Source organism: Oreochromis niloticus, linkage group LG20, assembly GCF_001858045.2.
Source record: "Oreochromis niloticus isolate F11D_XX linkage group LG20, O_niloticus_UMD_NMBU, whole genome shotgun sequence".
Taxonomy (NCBI): Eukaryota; Metazoa; Chordata; class Actinopteri; order Cichliformes; family Cichlidae; genus Oreochromis; species Oreochromis niloticus.
In genome coordinates this window covers 15,243,126-15,262,373 of record NC_031984.2, presented here as the reverse complement: position 1 = coordinate 15,262,373, position 19,248 = coordinate 15,243,126, and the positions used below count along the sequence as shown (strand labels likewise).

The 19,248-nt window shown below is 40.6% G+C and overlaps 1 protein-coding gene across 1 annotated transcript; it reads right to left on the bottom strand.

Moving 5' to 3' along the window:
* Positions 1–388: 388 nt before the first annotated feature.
* dcaf1 (ddb1 and cul4 associated factor 1) lies at positions 389–19,194 on the bottom strand. The gene is made up of 25 exons (XM_005448774.4): positions 18,960–19,194; positions 16,164–16,284; positions 15,097–15,173; positions 14,932–15,005; positions 14,720–14,833; positions 13,441–13,578; positions 12,674–13,270; positions 12,080–12,181; positions 11,830–11,988; positions 11,389–11,568; positions 11,025–11,234; positions 10,722–10,891; positions 10,495–10,619; positions 9,897–10,132; positions 7,561–8,645; positions 7,258–7,456; positions 6,478–6,560; positions 5,957–6,041; positions 5,622–5,855; positions 5,059–5,152; positions 4,502–4,606; positions 4,236–4,309; positions 4,055–4,150; positions 3,666–3,963; positions 389–1,469 (listed from the first exon to the last, which is right to left on the bottom strand). Exons 2-25 carry the CDS (start codon positions 16,274–16,276, stop codon positions 1,414–1,416), a joined length of 4,704 nt encoding a protein of 1,567 aa, XP_005448831.1. The 5' UTR covers positions 16,277–16,284; positions 18,960–19,194; the 3' UTR covers positions 389–1,413.
* Positions 19,195–19,248: the final 54 nt, after the last annotated feature.

Sequence of the window (19,248 nt, the reverse complement as noted above, 5' to 3'; positions counted from 1 at the left end):
TATGAATGGCCATTGGGCAGCAAAAGCTATAACACTGAAACTACAATTAAAAGTCCAGAATTTATGTCCTCCTTTCCAAAGTCATCCAACGAGCCAATTGGGGTTTTCGGCAGGCCAATTCCGGCCCTAGGCTTTATGCTTGACACCTCTGATCTAAGAAAAATCTATATTTTATTAAAGAAACAAATTTTTTTTCCTCATTTATTTATTTATAGTAAAAATACTTTAGATACATACAAGTTGTACATAAACTTTCAAGAAAACGAAAACAGGTACAAATTAATAATTACAAGGCAAAAAACAAAAATCATGAAATGTCTGCACTGCACTGAAAGTGTGCATGTGCTTGGCATCAGTTTTCACAAGGCTGTAATAGATTCTGTTTTTCTCTCAGAGAAAAGACAAATTTGAAATTTTTTTTTGCTGAACGTTCCAGGAATTAGCCAGATGTCCATCCTTTAATGAGCCAAAGTCACTGCAATAAATGGCGTTTAATGACAATGAATGACTGGACCTGTGATGTTACCACCAGCATGAAACAAAACAAAACCCTGTTATCTTAAGAAGCACCCACAGAATCCAAATACTTGTGTGGACCCGGTGAAGGGGTGTAATGGTGGAAAGCTGTAGAGGCCTCTTTAATGTCTGTCATGCTGACAGCAAGCAGGTGTACAGTGTCCACACTAGTTAGAGCACCAAGCTGATTTAATTTTCTCTATTTACATATTGAAATCAAGAGGCAACATTCACTAATAGCACTGCTGTGTGTAGATTTTTTGGTCAGAGTATGGTGAAAGTAAATCCTGAAGTGGTATTTGAATGCTTTCTGAACCAGTGGCAACATGTTTGTGCATCAGAATAGCTGCCCAATTCAATACTCCAGTACTTTTGGTGATTACTCCAGGTGGCTTGGCTAAGTACAAGCTTGAGAGAGCCTTGTATCCTTAGCTACACAAATGCAGACCCAGAGCCTTGCAAAGTAAGCTGCATCTCCTACAAAGACTAATCTGTGACCAAACAGAGGCTTAGAAAATCAGTCAATATCAAATGAAAAAGGCTCATTTAAAGAACCATTAATGTGATAAAATATAAAACTTCTCTTTTAACCTATTTTCACACCAGCCATTTTTTTTAAATTTTACAAGCTTATTTAAATAAAACTATATCATATACAATCATTTATGCCCAACGTTAAACCAAGTTGTGCGCATGGATTTTCCCGCTCGATCTCTGTGAGCTCGTTCCTCCTCAGTCTTGTCAAAGTGTGCAGACACCTGCCGTTTCAAACAGGCAGGGCTCCAAGTTATCACCCACATTATGCACCAGTCGTCCACTTTTCGTGTCCGCTCAAACGTCCACGTGGCAGAAGTGGACGGGTCATCTGCTTCCTTTATCCCCGATGCCGATGGCTCCTCATTCGTTCAGGGACAAGATGATGTCATCCTCAAGGTCAGAGTTGTCAGAGCTGTCTGTTTGTGCGATAGACAAATACAGATTTAGAAATGAGGAAAGTGAGATTTTGTGCTGAACAGGTCAGTGGGTGAGGGATGAAACTGCTAAAACGGCAAAAACAAAGCAGCTTTGGAATAATGTTAAGGAGCTTTAAGTCCACTCTGATTTTTCTTTTGTGCGTCTCAACGTCTGGAATAAACCAAGACAGCATTTTTTAAAATTCCACTGGGAAAAAAAGGATGACCAGACAGGCATGAAAACAGAAATCTGACCAAACAGTTGTGCTGCATCATTTACATGACACCAGAGCTGTATTTATTTAATGATGCTTCTAAGGTTACCTTCCAACAATTCATCCATCTAAGTCATCCATCTAACCCAGTTGTTTATACAAAAGCACACATTTAGTTTGTTCATGTGAAACTGTAATCAATATAAAGCTGATCATGTGATTGTACTCGCAGGCAAGTGTGCTGATTAATGGACAAGCATAATTTATGCGTTTTCTCATATTACACTTTCTAGTGTTTAATACACATAAAGGCCAATTTGGTACGACTGCTCAACTGCCCATTAAATGTCTAAATCAAATGGTAGCAATAGAGGTTTGTTTTTTTAGACACATTGTCAAGATAACTGCCAGAGTTCAAACTGAGCATCAGAATGGGGCAAAAAGGTGATTTTAAGGGACTTTGAATGCGGCATAGTTGTGGCATGATAGGCTAATTGTAAATATATTTCAGAAATATACAAGTATTTTCCCCACAAAGAGGAAAAATATTCAGCTGCAGTTAACCCTAAAAATCTGGGTGAAAATGCCATGTTGATGCTAAAGGTCAGAGGACTGCTGTGTGTTCAGATAGTAGAGTCAGAATATGACCTAACCAACATGAAAGCATGGATAATATCCATCCTGGCTTATTGGTTCAGGCTGGTAGTGGTGTAACTGTATGGAGGATATTTTCTTGGGCCCTTTAGTACCGGCTCTTAAACTTCACAGCCTACCTGAGTATTGTTCCTGACGAGCACCAAATGACAAAACAGTTGCCTCAAGGTGCTTTATAGTGTTAAGTAAAGGCCCAACAATACCACAGAAAACTCCAAAAATCGGACAACACCATATGAGTAAGCACTTGGTGAACATGGGTAAGGTCAAACTCCTGTTTAAATCAGGAAGAAACCTCCAGCTCAAGGAAGGGTAGCCATCTGCTGCAACTGGTTGGGTTGGGGTCCTCTACCTTGGGGACAGTGTACCCATCTCATGATGCCTGCTTCCAGCATGATAACACGCCATGTCCAAAGCTAAAATCATCTTTAACTCCGTTCTTGAACATGACAATTAATGCATTGTACTCAAATATACTCTGCATCCACCAGATCTCAATCCAATAGAGTGCCTCTCAGTGCCTCTACCGTGGAACATTTGCAGTCGACAAATCTGGAGCAACAACTGCATGATGATGTGTCAACACGTACCAGAATCTCTAAGGAGTGTTTCCAGTCCATTCCTGAATCTATGGCATGAAGAACTAAGGCAGTACTAGTAAAGTGTACCTAATAAACTCTCTATGTTCTGTCTATGACTGTCACCTTCACTATTTAGGAGAGAAAAAACAAACAATACTCCTGCTGTCTTACAGCTCAGAAAATAGGCTGTACAAACTACCACCCCTCCAATATAACCCAGTCTTTGATAGGTGGCCAAGTTTCAGAACATAGTGGCAGCAGGTAGTTTGGCACACCAACAAATGTCCCTCCTGTTTATAGACTTAATCCATTTAAAATTCACTGTAGTGAAAAAATACAAAAATGTACTGGCATCACAAATATTTTCTCCATTCACGTTGAATGGAACAACTGAAATGTTACTATTCAAATGGAAAAAAAGAAAACTCTTCATGCTGCCTTATGTGTTGTTTTCTGTTTCTATAAGCAGACAGGTTTGAAGTCAATTAAAAGTCTAGACATTCTAGAAATTTTTGGTAACCATCTAACAGACTAGATTTGCCAGATAGTTACAGTTTCTCAAGATACTTCAGGATTTAATCTAAAATATAATTTCCTCCCATCATGTATGGCCCTAAAGCAGCTATATACACCTAAACTGGTCATCTACACACCACAAGCAGGCTAGAGGACAATTAAAAACTAAATAAAAGGAAGAAAAATGCTATAGCCTGAAGAACAAGGTAAACTGTAGACCCTCTGCTCACCATTATCGCCATCCAGATCGACATCATCATTATCAGAGTCATCATCGTCATTATCATCGTCATCCTCATCATCATCGTCATCATCGTCGTCATCATCTGCAGCATCAACATCCTCTTCGAGGAGACGCGCTACTTCTTCATCAGAAGGAGAGAATTCGTCGTTACCATCCTCCTCCTCTTCGTCATCTTCATCCTCTCCGCCGTTTTCATTCTCCAGCTCGGCGATGAGGGGATCCGTATCGACATCGTCGTCTGAATCATCATCGTCGTCATCATCTTCCTCCTGATCGTCATCCTCCTGAAGCACAAACAGAGAAGCTCAGTTGTTAGAAATTTCAGCGTTGCCTAAAGGAACCAAAGAGATCGCATGCAAGACAAAAAATTAGTACCTGATCCTCCTCGTCTTCCTCCTCTTCCTCTGCTAGTCTCTGCCGACCAACTTCATACAGTCTGCACACTGTGTCAGTGTTGACTGACTCTTGGTTCTATGGGGAAAAACCCCAGCATTTTCATGTATTTTAGGAAAAATGATCACATGCATTGTTAAAAACATGATGAAAAGGAATTTACCTCAATTACAGCTAGATAGCAGTCTTTTGTATCTGTGCAAAGGTCGAATATATTCCTCTTTACATCAATAGTGGCTGAGAAGAGAGGAAAAAAAACAAACATATTTAACAAAAGTACAAGGAGACAAATATTACAGTGACTTTAAAAATATATACATTCATCAATACAGAATATAAAACACAGAATATAAAAAGTGACAGTAATTATTATTAAATGAGTAAAACCAAAAGGATCAATTTGAGCCAGTTAAATGCAGGAACCCTCACCAATGGGTTTATAGTCTGTGGCATTGAAAGTCCGGAATGATGAACCAAATGGACTTTTCATCTGCATTTCCATCATGTCATCTTCATCATCAGCTTGCAGCATTGCTACAAAAACAAACGCCACAGGGAGAGACAGAGAGTAAATAAAAGGAACCCAGCAAGCTGGTTAGCTTTGGTTCTGGCTCCTCAGTGGTTGAAACGCTTGCTGTACGGACAAAGCCAGTACTGCACGCCCATGGCTCTTCCTGTGAGGTGGCATGAACCAGCTGGTTCTTTCTGTTGCCAGTCCAACACTGAGCTTTCAGTCCATATGGCTCTGACTGACTCTGTGGTATCAAGTAGTTTGCGCGTGAGCATGCACACCCACACACACACCCCTCTACCGCTGCAGGCTCTATTCACACCTTTCACCAAATACACACGTGCTCACTTTGCCTCACACTTACCAACCTTTACCCAAACACACCTTTCACACACTTGTATTGACTGTGAAGTGAGTTGCAGGCATGATGCCAAATGTGCTACATTACCCATCACGCAGTGATTTCTGCATTTACCTCCATAGATGACAGTGCCGCTGTTGTTGAAGACTATTCTGCACTGGTCCAGAGCGGGAACTGTGTGGAGGAGGTGGAAAGTGCGCAGATCCCACTAAGAGCCTCAGTTAAAGACCACGATAGACTCAATTGTACAGAGACAAGAACAATAAATAACCATTCCCAAGACAACCCTAACCCTAATGGAATAAATATTTTATGCTCAGCAGTGAAACAATTCCCAATCGCAGTCACGGTAATTATATTTACAGTTAAAGTCCAGTGTTGACAACTATTCCTTGACCTTTAAGCATTCACTTTATCTCTCCATTTAAATAGTTTATTAAGAAAGAGCCAAATATGGGCTTGTTTAAAAACTTTTTTTTAGCATTTTTGGTTTTCAAACTCATCAAAATAAGAATTTTAGCAAATAAATACTTAAATATCCTCATCCTTAAAAGTATTCTCCTCACTGTTGGAGAACAATGGTGAGGGGTATAAAATCGTCAAAGCTCAAATCAAACACACATTTAATGTAAAAGTTCTAAAACTGCAGTTGTACCAACCCAACAATGAAAGGATACAATTTCTGTGTTGATGATGACCTCAAGGCCGTTTGGATGAAACACTCCGCTGATGTTCATGTTGAACTTGTCAAACTTGTGTATGGCCTGAGCTGTGCGCACATCCCACAGCACGCCGTCATTCAGTACCAGGTCGTCTGTTGGGTTGAAGGTGGCACAGTTTCTCTTGTAGTTGTTAGCCAGGTCTGGGTTGTTTAGAGTCAGAGTAACCTGACCCGTTTGGATATCATATATCTGGTGAAGAGAAGCAATGAGAATGAACATTTACCCTCTTACTGGATGGTTTGTTTTTATGCATTTAATCCTTTAAATAGGTACATGGAAAACATACGTACACGTGCTACGTGCTCTTTTGTCCCGATGACATGATCTTGTGAAAGCTTGCTGAACTCCACATAATGGTCGCCCAGAAACGAATGCCTAAAGAAACACAGAGCATAATTAACATTTAAGCAAAAAACACAAAGTCAGCAGAGCACTTTAGTCTCATACTGCTGAAAAACTCGGGGTTAATAATGCATTGGTTAAACTCTTCAGATGAATAAAGCCACATGCTTGTTTTCCAGAAAGACTACAGCCCAGAGGCCATTAATGTGCATAATTAAACCACATTTCAGCTCCCTTTGGCAGCTCCTTTGACAGATTAAAGCTGCTATACCAGTGGGCAAAGATCACCACATACATAGAGGCGGTAAGATCTCGACAGACTTCATCAGAAGTCATGTGGCAGCGGTTTCTAATAATTTCATACCCAAAATATTTCAATTATGCATTTTACTTAATGGAATGTGTTTTATGTGCACTTCAATGTAGCTGGGTAAATGTGACTTCAGAGTTTTGTGAATACATTGCTTACTTCATGATGAACACCGATTTCATGCCCCACAGTGCAGACAGCGGGTAACTCCAAGAGGCCGACGTTAAGAGCAGAGAACCATCCTAAAAAGACATAATGACGAGATGAGATCCTCTTTTAGACGCGTTTTCAAACAATACTGTTCTCGGAAAAGCAATTTAGCGGAACTGTATCTCATTCTCCCTTATTTAAAAAAAAAAATACATGAAATAAATACTTGAAAATGCAAATGCGTTTACTTTCAAAACTTAAATACAGGAGGTCTTCTTTAAACATTTAGTCTCAGTGTATGTGTACTAGAGGTTTTGACGATTTGTCATCACTCTTGTTTAAGGCATCTACACACTGAGATTTTAGCAGTCTTGTAAGTTTACTGCAAGGCACTATGTGTGACACAGATCTAATCAACCTTGGGTACAACACGAGTATGATGCATGTGGATTGTAAGATGATGACGCATGGCTGCAATCCCTCAGCCGCTTCTTTCTTTGCTCTGTCCTCCGTGTTGCGGTCATGATAACAGCTGGAGGACGCATCATACAAACAAGCCTCCCGCTGCCATTTTTTTTTTTTTTTTTTTAAAAAGAAACCTAAACACTGTTTTGCACAAACATCTTCATATATTATGTTCAAGTTTGTTTTAAACATAATAACATGACACATGTTTCAAGCCCATAATAAATAGCATGCAATTTAAAACCCACACTGATCAGCATATGGTGCACATACATACATATATATATATTTTTTATTTATTTATTAATGGTTCTCTCTACTAACCCGTGATGGCTCCAGGTGAGTGATAGCTGAAGTGTGACAGCTGTAGCTGGCCTCCTCCTGGCCTGTAAACACGTTGTAGAGTTTGAGCTGGCCTGTACACGTTCCGAGCATCAGGAAACGCTCACGGGCTGAAAAGGCACAACACATGAATCCACTTTCATCCTCGTCTGCCTCCCTGAACACAGAGATGGGCCGAAACCTGGACAAAGAAAATATGAAGAATTACACGAGTGGTTGTGAGGGGGCTGACCAATTAAATTGCACTTGAGCCTCAGAAACAGAAAATGATACAGAGAAACTTACCTGCTAAAGATAAGATGCCTGTCAAAGCATCCTCCATCTACACCGCCATATTTTGGATATATGACTCTCCGCGTGTGTCGGGATGTGAAGTTGGTGGGTGCTTGGCGTCTCTGTTTGGGCTCAGGGCACTGATGGGGGGTGAACAGGGAAAACGGTGGACAGGTTGCGACAGGGTTTTTACAGCGTGCATGCTGTTCCCTCAGGTACTCTGTAATAATGCTGTCTAATGCAGGGGGAGACGGCAGATGCCTGTCAAACTGTTTCTTCATAGCTGGGCTCTGGCTGAAGGCCCCATGGTCAGACTTCTGCCGCAGCACCCGAGGTCTTTTACAACTTACTGTACTGCACCCTGTTTGCCGCTCACGTGAGAAAACAATTCGCCCAATAAGTGGCGAGCCGCTGTTACAGTGAGAGACAGATGTTGATGGGAAAGCAGGAGAAGCAGGAGCAGGCATTCCACTGGGCTGTGATGTTGATGGACGTGTCTGAGGGTGGCTGGATCCTGGAGTGGATGAATGAGAGGCGTGGCTTCCAAGTCTTGATCCAACACCGTTGGCCAGCCGAGGTGTGCGAGGCAGAGTAGCAACAGGAGAGGCAGGAGGGGGAGGGGCAACAGGTGGGTAGGTAGAAGAAGAATGCGAAGAGTGAGACAAACATGCCATCGGGAGATCTGCCTCCTTGGTGAGTGTGGTGGCAGTATCATGCAGGCCTTTGGCCACAAGATGGTTCCTAATAAGCAGCAACAGCTCTTTTTCAGGGAAGGTGATCCTGGACTGAGCAACCACACTGGCCCTTTGCAACCATGCCAGAGACACATCTGTACCAATCAGCAACGGTTTCCCAGAGATTCTTTCGATGAGCTCAGCAGCAAACTTGCAGAACTTCACATGTTCACTGCGTTTGTCCTGGAGCACAGGCTCTTTCATGAGCTGCTGGATGTGTCCACTGCTGAACAACGGCAGCTTGCTGATGATTTGTCTGACAGAGCTGGAGCGAGACAGACCCACCAGAGCTTTACAGGCCAGAGCTCGGATCTGATCTGCATCTGTAATGGGCATCTTCACTGTCAGCAGGGATAGCAGAACCTAGAGGACAAACACAAAATGTAAGTTATAAACAAGAGCTGAGGACATAAGCGAAAGTGTCTTGATCAGGAAAGCTCCCACTTGAGGGAACTAAAACAATTGTGTCTAAGCAGAGGCCATAAGCAGCAGCGGACTAAATCTGTAAATGTTAATGTAGGTAATTCAGTGCTTTAGCTGATCTCGTTATCATAGTGCTTTAGTAAAAGTGCTTTCTATTGTCATATTTTATGCTTCCTTACATCCTTCCCCAAATTGGAAATCATTCCTCATTTTCTTTTAAGGATTGAACAATCCCTTGAATGCACAAAGAGAGAAGAAGCTTCTGAAGAAGTTTAAAGGGAACCACATTTGTAACTTTATATCTCTTCCTTACATTATGCCCTCACTGTAAGGAGCCATAGACCAGGAGAAGAAACATAATGGAAATCATACTAAAAAGAGAAAACTACTGTCCCACTATTCTTTGCTGAGGAACACCTCATCCAGCTGGCTTTGCTGAACTTGAATTCTGTCTGTGAAGTCAAGGTGACTTTGACAAGATATGTTTGTGCAAAAAAGATATGCTGCTAGCCGCTAGTGCTTCCCCTCAGCCTCCTAACAGATGCATTTATGGTATAAATTTGAAAATCGAACATTGCCTCATTTTTTTAGTTATCGTGCTGGCAGCCTATCCAGGGGTGTACCCCGGATTGATATATATAAAAGCTATCTTGCCCTGTGGTAGCTGGGATAGGCTCCAGCCCCCCAGCCCCCCCGAGCGACCCTCAATTGGATAAGTGGAAGAAAATAGATGCAGGTTGTGATTTTATATCATTTACATGAGACGATGCCAAATCTTGGACAACCTCAATACATTTAGCTGGAAACTTACGCTAAGTTTACAACAGAACACCACGTCTTTCTTGCAGTCTTTGAATTCCAATGTTACAATATTTAGGTAGTTTTCCGTCTGTAATGTTTCAGCTGCACTGGTACAGGATTCAGAATATCCTTAGTGTGTAAGTCAGTGGAGTACATCAGTATATAAATGTGGGTGGTTGTGGGTTTAAGAAGTTCACCCTTTAAGTGTTACCCATTATAAAAGCTATCAAATAAATCTGTTTCATTTACCACTCCAGCACCTGTCACTATATAAGATATACTTTGATCTGCCAGAAGGCAGTTTTTGTTAGTGCTGTAAAGAAAATGCCAATATTATCTTTCTAACATAAAAACCACCCATTTTTTGTGTGTGCCGTGTGTTAATTCTACCTTGATGCCATTGTTCGACTGCACTACATTCCACATCTTAGTGAGCACACTTTCGTTTGCTTTGGTCTGCTGTGGAAGGCGACGACGGGGGGTTCCTGCAATGAACTTGCCAATGCTGGACATGCGTTTATCTGGAGCGCAAACGCAGTTGATGACAACCTGCAGTGCTGACTTCTGAATTTCTGCATCATTCACAAATACCTCTCCTTCCGCGACTGCCAGAACTATACTCATCCCTGAGAGAACAAAACAAAACAAAAAGATGAAATTAAAAACCTTGTAAAGGAATACCTGGAGTTACGCCATCTCTCAAAAGGACTGGGCAAAGGTTCCACAAAATAAACAAATGAAAACAGAGCTGCTCCATGTTATTGCATTCTGTGGGTAGTGATAATAAATTTTGATTTTATTGTGCAAGAAATTCTCTAATGGCACTGTGAACAGATGGGCATACAAATGAATGTATGAATGAATGTGTCACCATTTAGTGAATACCACTGATATACAAGTAAAATAAGGCTTTTTAATACTCCAAGATAATAATCTAATTGTATTTGATCTTTGATAGATGAATGTCAACTAAAATGGAATAACTTGCCAACAGTGGAAACGGTGGATCCTCCCTCATCAAGCACAGCAACAGCCTCGGATAACAGCAGCTGGGTCTTTGGAACAACTGTGAGGATACTCAGGATGTCAAGGGCATAGCGCACAGTGTCACTCCTACAAAGAAAGAACAATAACCATCACTTTGAGCGCACTGATAAAACCTACCGTCTAAAATATGTACGAAAGGCATTTTAACAATTACTGCCATGTCAATACCTGCCATAGTAGGTCCTCCAGTCACAGGCAATGGATATAAGCTGCAGGAGGAGCTGAACACATGACAGCTTGTGAAAGACCTCTGCTGGTTCCCAATAGAGTCGAGGTGGACCGTGCTCGATCAGAAACTCCATCATTTCCACAACCTGCTCACGGCTATAGCTGACAGCCTGAAGAATGAGACACCATCACTACAGATTACTTCATCAAAACACACATGCATTACTAAATAAAACATAAAATATTTCAAAATGTTTAACAGATAAAAAAAAAAAAAAAAAAAAAAAAAAATCTTCTGCTTACCTTGTAGTACGGTTGTGAGTGAATGGGGGCACCGCCCTCTGTGCGCTGAAGGGATTGCTTCACCTGCTCCACCTTGATTGCCAGATGGGCCTCAAAGTACCTGCGTAGCGCCATGCAGGTGTGCTTGGCTGTCTGCCTACTGGAGAAAATCTCATCATCACTCAGCAGCGCTCCCTGATCTTCGGGATTCAGGATCTCCAGTGTGCTAATCTGAAAGCAGTCAGTTCATAGCATAGGCAAGTACACAATTAGGATCTTCTACATTTGAAGAAAAGCAGTCAATACCGTACCCACATTATGTTATTTTCTATAAATAACACAGTTGCGTTTACACATTAAAGCGAGGACTGCTGGTTTGTCTTACCAGATTGACGAGACGTCGGAGGCCGTCTTGCCTGTCGAAAAGATCCAAGACTGCACGGAAGGAAAAGGAGATGGAGAAGAACATGGTGGCGTGGCAACAGCCGGACGCATGTGAACATTCCAGCAGCCACAGCGTGTAGCCGACTACATCTGACAGGATGGAGTGAGGCAACATGCACACCTTGAGAAGAGAGAAAGACATGAATATAAACATGAACTGCTACTAGTATTAAACCTAAGTGTAGCTTCTAACCAAAAAATGATTTTTGACTGACGGTACAGAATTATGTCATCTTCTACAGATCACTAACAAATTATCATTATGTTAGTCATCTCATTTCAAATTTTTAACAACAGAGACTTCATCTTAGTCCATATAATAAACCTAAACCAAAATAAGGGTATAATAACTGTTGCTGTATATTACTGTGACTCTCCGTACCCTTTCCATGGCATCCTGGTTATAGGCAAGGTAGTAGAGGCACAGTGACACTCCAGTAGCTGCCATTGAAGGCCTGGGGATTTCCAGCAACTTCTGAACTCCTCCATGAGCAACAAACTCTGCAGCAAACTTCTTGTGCAACAGCAGCGAAGCCAGATACTGTGAGGATGAGAAGAAAACAGGAACATTTTGGAGCACCTTGTTGCGCTTCAGGCACCGTGAAAGGTCGACTACATGAAACTGTGTTTACCTTCAGAGCCTCGAAGGTGAGCTGCACATCATTGGTCTGTTTTAAATCCATGTAATGCATCAGCAACTCCCGAGCTCCCTTCTGCATGAACACTGCCAGCAGCTGCAGATAGGAGAGAGTGGGACAAACGTTGAGAACACATTAATCAGAATGTACTTCAAAAACGTTTTTTTATTTTCTTAGATGAACCTGAAATGTTTAAGGTCGCACCTAAAAAAATACATTTTTAACATAATCAGAAGAGAAGTTTAAAAAAAAAAAAAAAAAAAATTATGAAAGACTGACATCTGCTGGTAAACATGTGCCAACACAAGGGCCACACAAACGTAGTCAAACACATGAATCACAACTACAAATGATAAAAACATATTATAAGGGCTGCATTAAAACAATATTATTTAAAACTTGTAAAATCTTCAACAGTCTACAAAGAACACTAGTCTAAAATGCCCAATGTTCACTATCATATTACTCCTTAAATAAAGAAAATGAAGTCATTTAAACTAACAGATTATAAAAATATCAATCCATATCAATTATTCAGCTGATCTTTGCAGGTTTAAGCACTCTATAGGCTGATGAAAAAGGACCAACCTCCTGATATTCCCCCAGAGGTGTGAGATACTGCAGGATTAGCCTCTGCTCAATCTCTGGGGTCAAAGGGTACAGATGATAGTTGTTACCAATCACCCAGGGGCTCATCTCAGACCAGCTGCTGTTGGAAAGCTCACTGAAGTTCCTCTCTGGCTCTGGCAAAGAGAAATTTAGCTTCTGTTTTGAGGTCCTGCCACTTTCCCTCTCTGCTCTTCTTTTTAGGTAACTGCTGCCATCAGACATGCCTTGGTTTGCCAAAGATCCCGGAGCAGACATGGGTTTCATCATGGTTTTCACAGCCGAGTTGGCACGGCTGCTGGTCTTGTGAGGGGAGTTAAGACGGAACGAAAGCTCGTTTTCAGGCTCCATAGTTGAGAAAGAAATTTCACCATCGTCCGGCTGTCCCGTCCCCTCCTTTTCGGCTCCATTTTTCCCTGGTGTGAATGGCTTCTCTTCAAAGCCTCCGTCAACTGTCTCCTCATCCAGAGTTAACAAAGGCTCGCCCAGTGTCTTCCTGGGGCTGGGCCGCTTGATATCCCTTTTGTTCTCAGCATCTTTATTCTGAAGCTCCCGCAACCGATGCAGCATCAAAGGCACCTGTCAAAAGTAAAGAAGAAAAAGCAAGCTGCTTTACACCACCTACTGGTTCTGATCAAACTGCTGGAAAACATTTTTAAATCACCTGTTGTAATGACTTGTCTTATCATTGCATGCCATTACACTGTTAATGCAACCTGATACATAAGAGAGTAGAAACCTCCACTGACCAAAACAGAGTTCTCCTCTCTGTAGTTCGCTGCAATGTCTTGATTCTCCATGGCACCTGCCAGCAAGCCTGTGGCATAGATTCTGAGGGGTTGCTCGGCCTCCTGGGCCCACTTAAAGAGTCTTTCAACTATGCCCTCCTAAGAAGAGCAAACACAGGAGTGATGAAGTACATGGAGACACAGAGTACCAAATTTCATCAAAAGGTGGCTCTTATTTTTCTTTGCTGAAATAAGAACGCATGACTTTCAAAACAATTTCACATAAATTTCTAAATGTCTAAATATCTATGCATTGTAAATTTGGATTCCCTTTTTAAAATAAAGCTTTAAGGTCCTGCGTTTTGAGAAGCATTTATCTTCATGGGTCAAATAATACAGCGCTGCAGTTAAATTTTAACTTGTAGACTGGACTGTGACACAACAAACAAAACTGACTTCTTTAGACATGGTTTTTAAACGTGATGGGGTGGTCTGTCAGTCAGTATCACTGCCTCAAAGAAATTCATCTTACTTTGTGACCATACAGACCCGAAGTAAAAACTACCTGACGTCTGAAACTCAAAAACATCAAAGCATGGTGAAAGAGACACCACAGTTTGGGCCTTCTTTGATTTTTCAGGTTCTGGTTGCAAATTTGCATTACGAAATGTTTACAGGGAAGTGGAAGGGCAGCAGTCCGTTATCTGATGCTTACAAGATGATCTATGATGTAACAAGTCATAGATCGAAAGCAGCCAAGCAAATAAACAGAGCAGTTCAAAATAAGAAAGAGCTTTTGGTTTGTTTTGGAATGGCTTAAATAAGCACGCTGAGAGGAAGTGATATTGCCTGATAAGCGCTGTTCAATCAACGACAGTTGTTTGTGTGTGTGGCGGTGCAAGTCCCACAAGCAGCTACAGGAAACATCTGAGGGTGGCTGTTACTGCTGAAGGAGGTTTAAAGAGATCTTAATTTCAGTTGCAGTCTGTACCGTTATTTATTGCTCAATTTGTTTTATATACTACAGTCACGGTGTTTATCTTAAATTGGGACTTGATGAATTAAATCAAATCAAATAAGCACAATAAAATCAAAATGAAACCACATCTTTGTGTTGGAGTCAATTTACATACCTTTAAACACTGAATACACCTGATTAAGACACACATCTTCAAAACTCCAAAAATGTGTTACAGGCTATAACAATAGCTGAAATATTGTGTCTTCAATTTTCTTCCGACCAGAAAACTTGAAGACTAAATCTCACAGTTATCTCATAATGAAGCCAGGAGTAACATACTTTTTCTTGAAAGACCACAGCTGTCTCCAATCCAGGCATGATGTTTTGAAGCAGGCGACAAGCTGCAGCATTAAGGGAAAATTCTCTGCTGGTCATCACGTAGCTGTTCACAAGCTACAAAGGGAAATAAAGATTAATCATCTTCTGAGTGAGCTGCTAAAAACGCCCATTATTTTAAAGGCAACGTTCTCAAATCCATCCAATAATCTTACTGCGTTCATAAAGTCATCATTCTTGAACAGGATCTTGAGGAGGTGCCCTAACATGCATTCTGGATCAGCTCTCCCTAGTGGCAAAGAGGAAAATGTGAACACATATATTACACTTAAAATCAGCAGTAAACTCGCAATTCTGTGGTCGCCGTGTTTTTGTTATACCAGGATGTCGGTCATCAAAAGGGTCAGGATCTGCTTTGTGGTACTCCTCTGTCTCCTTCTCGACAAGCTCTGAGATTCTGAAAATTACAGCACATGAGCACGTTTAACTCTTTTTAACTAACTCTCAAATCATCCTAATTACATTACATAAAACAGTCATTCCTATGCAAGGCCAGCTGCTCTTTCTTTGCCATTTCTATCCGTTACAATGGTTGACATTTGTATTAAACATGGCCCAAGTTTTAAATAATGAGGTCACCATGCAAGTATTCCCTGTGAGTTCTTTCTGCTCTGGGATTTGTATGACGTCAGTGTGACTGACAATATGATCACCTCATGCACACTGCTCTGGGTGTGTGCAATCCTTACTTCTGAAGAAATAAGCTGGCCTAAAGGGAGGATGCTCTTAAATAGTGAGGGCGGCACAAAGTCCCATTATAAAATAAATAAGGATTATTTTGTGCCAATCATTCAAAACTAATTCAGTAGAACTCAAGAATAAACATATGGAGCAGGAAATAAGAATTACATGTACACTTGAACTTATTTTAGAAAAGTATTTACAACTTCACATGAAAAAAAAAAAAAAGAGCTTGAATCAAAAATCTAGACAGCAAAAAACAAAAAAGTCTAACCATTTCTTCAAAACCAACAAATAAACAGTTAAAAAGGATAAAATTAAGAATTAACTGAAAGTATTTGATCAAAGGGTATGTTGAACTAATAAAAAGCTAGCTCAAAGTAAAAATAAATGACTGCAGCTACATATGGGGTAAATAACAGAAGTCTGAGAATAAAGACTGAATTGAGTAAGTATCTGAGGTAATGGGAAATTAGTTAATGATTTGGCTAAATGCAATGATACAGTCAGTTCTGCCTTTGCAGGCTAGTACAAATGTACACGGTTTACCACACCGACCATTCAATAGCACGATGAGGACTTAGAGCATTATTTGAAGTAATTTGAATTAGAATTCAATTTGAGACATCACAGGTGGTTTCAACAAAGGCCTCTGGGGGCATTACAAAGGCTGGGTGCCACCACATAAACAATATGCAAAGCTTACTTGGTGAGGATGTTGACCAGATCCTGCGTGCTGCCCTGTTGCTCTCTCTCCCATTGTTCAAGTAGAGAAGTCAGCTCTGCCTTGGAATCCACACTGGCAGATGCCGATGCCATAGCACAGCCTGTTAGCACGGCACAAGAAATGCACTTAACCTCATATCTGGATTAGCCTCTTAAGAAGCCACGTGTCATGCTATTTATGTCAGTTTTAACATTTCTCCGACAGTCCAAAATCACACTATTTTAGACTCAAAGAGATATGGAAGTAACCTTCTTTTAATCACCTTGTCATTTTTAAAATTCAAAGCTGCCTCAAATCTTGTGGTACCAGCTTCTCAAATCTGAATATTCAATAGTTTTAACAATGTTCTGTCACAAGAAATGCGAAATGTCTTGTTTTGTTTCACCAGCAGTGAAAAGAAAAGAAGTGATAAATACACTTTATTTTGCTCACTAGAAGAATGAAAAAAATAAAGGGCATATATTTCACCATTTCCCAAACGTCATACACACAGAAAACTGTTGAATGTACCGAGAATGGCAATTGTTAGTGACAGCCTTACAATTCATCTGAAAACACAATATGACATTGGCGGGAGGTTTTACAAGTCAGTTATTGCACCAACCATTTATGACAACTTTACAACAAAAGACAAGTTCAAGGCATAAATTTGTATCTCTCTCTCTCTCGCTCTTTTTTTTTTTTTTTTTTTTTTTTTTACAAATCTAATAAGCTTGAAAGTCTTTTTTATGACTTGCTTTATTCTTCCACACATTCTGAACTCTCTTATGCAAGCTTTCATGTAATTTCTTTAATTACAAGTCTACAGGAATATTCTCCAGACTTCTTTAAGGACATTCAAAGCTCATCTTTGGATATTGGCTGTCTTTTGTTCACTTCTCTATCAAGAAGACCACATACTGCTTCACACAGGTGATTTCCAGATTGGATTGCATAGTGGATCATGATCTGAGTAGTTTTCTGATTTAATACAATAAATTTTGATCTCCAACACTACTGAGTGAAATGCAGCCTCAAACCATGACAGAGCCTCGACCGTGTTTTACAGATGACTGTAGACACTCACTGTTGTACCCCTCTCCTGACCTTCTCTATACATACTGATGATGATTTGAACGATAAATTTCAAATTTAGGGTGTTTCCCACCTGCAGTGTTTAGCCAGTTTAGATCTCACACTGGTTTGTTTGTGCAGAAACCGCACATGGGTGCAGGCCAAAATAAAACCACCCACTGCAAAAGGTCTCAGTGCAGTTCCAAATGAACTCCAGAGTGTTTTTTTTTTTTTTTTTTTTTAAATGGTGTGAACCTGATCCGATCCTAACAAACTATCAGGTGTATGCTGTAAGTCTGCGCTACAGCATTTCCCATAGTCATGTATGCTTTGTATTCTGAATCCAGCAAGATACTACAACTGTGCAAGGCTCTGTACGGGTTAGCAAATAGCCGTGAAATGAATGTGAATTCTCCATGTTGTCCAATAGCCTAGAATACAACACCTTCTTCCTGCTTTACCTTTGTGAAAATTCTCATGTGTATTGTTGTGATGCATTCTGGTTTGCTTGGTGTGTGAAAAAAAATAATAATAAAAAATAAAATAAAACCAAATCACTGGGAAACTTATCAACTGATTTGGACCAGAAAAAACAACCTATGGGTGTGAAAACACCCTTAGATTCATCACTCCATAAGACCTGTTGCTACTGATTTTCAGTCCAGTTCTTGTGTATTTTGGCATACCTCAGCAGTTTCTTCCTGTTTCCATTTCTTAAGCAGGGCTTCTTGAGAACCACCTTTCCACTGAGACCATTTCTGAAGTATCAGTGAACAGTAGATGCATCTAGCTATTCCGTTTTTCCAAGTCTTTGTTTAATTTTTTTCCCTACATTTCTTCAAGGAATGACTTTCAGATACTATTCACTTGCTGTAAATAGTTTTAGGCCTCCCACTTCTTTTCTCCTCCAACTGTACATTTTTTTGTTGTTGTGATTTTTTGCAATTTTTTGCGATTTAAGGGATTAAGAAGGCAAAGTGATAGGGTACAAATCTGCGTTGGGGGACCTTAGAGTTTTGGTTCAATTGGGCATTCACCTCATCTGGCTAGTTAATAATTTAGGATCGCTTAAAGAATGTATTTGTGTGTGCACTTTTTACAGCTCAGCCCACACTCGTGTGCCGTCAGTATCCGAAGCTTATAATCATTTAAAAAAACAAAAAAAAGCTTGCTAATAACAACACCGGGGCATTATCAGAGGGAAGCATGAGATAAGTTCAGCTGGCTCAGTCTGAAGGTTGTTTGGCTCCGGTCGGGAGAACAAAGCACGCTGACTCGCTCCGTTGCTTTTTCACAGCTGAGCGTGCAGCTGCAGCCGTCCTCCAGGGACTGCCGCAACTGTCAAACTTCTGTTTAAGTCGATGTTAGATAAAAATATTTTCTGTTCTTTTTGAAACACATTTAAACACAAATGCTTTCCTACACGCACTTCACCTTAACTGAAGCAGACAACAGCAAACTCATATATACTGCCTGTTGCGATGTTTGGCTAGCTGTTAAACAAGGAAGCTAATGTACTTAGCACGCTAAAGTAGCCACTCTTATCTTCCAGTACTATAGCTTACAGTAAGGGCGAACTGTCCAGACATGCAACGCCTGTCATTTTAGATTAAAACAACACTCGGAGCGACAACACCTTCGTGCACATGTAACACAGCACTAAGGAACAAGCCAGACGCATTACAGGTGAACCTGGATAGTTAGCTAGCATGCTAAGTTTACCTTGTTGTTCCGCTCAGTTCTTGCTCGTTTTTCTCAATTTCACAACGACTCGCATCCACTTGTAGTAGTCCAGACTTAAATAGCCGATAACTGCTTATCAATGCATCGATCACTGACTCACAGCCTCAGCTTAAATTGCTTTTTTGCAGCCTTGTGTTGAGGGTTTATTATCATTATGGCGAACACGTTCTGCACGTCATTTTACCAGCGACCGGCGACTAGTAATGACGAAATCAACCACGCAGCAAAACATTACGAAATGTTTTTAATCAGAGCTTCGTTTTTCGAA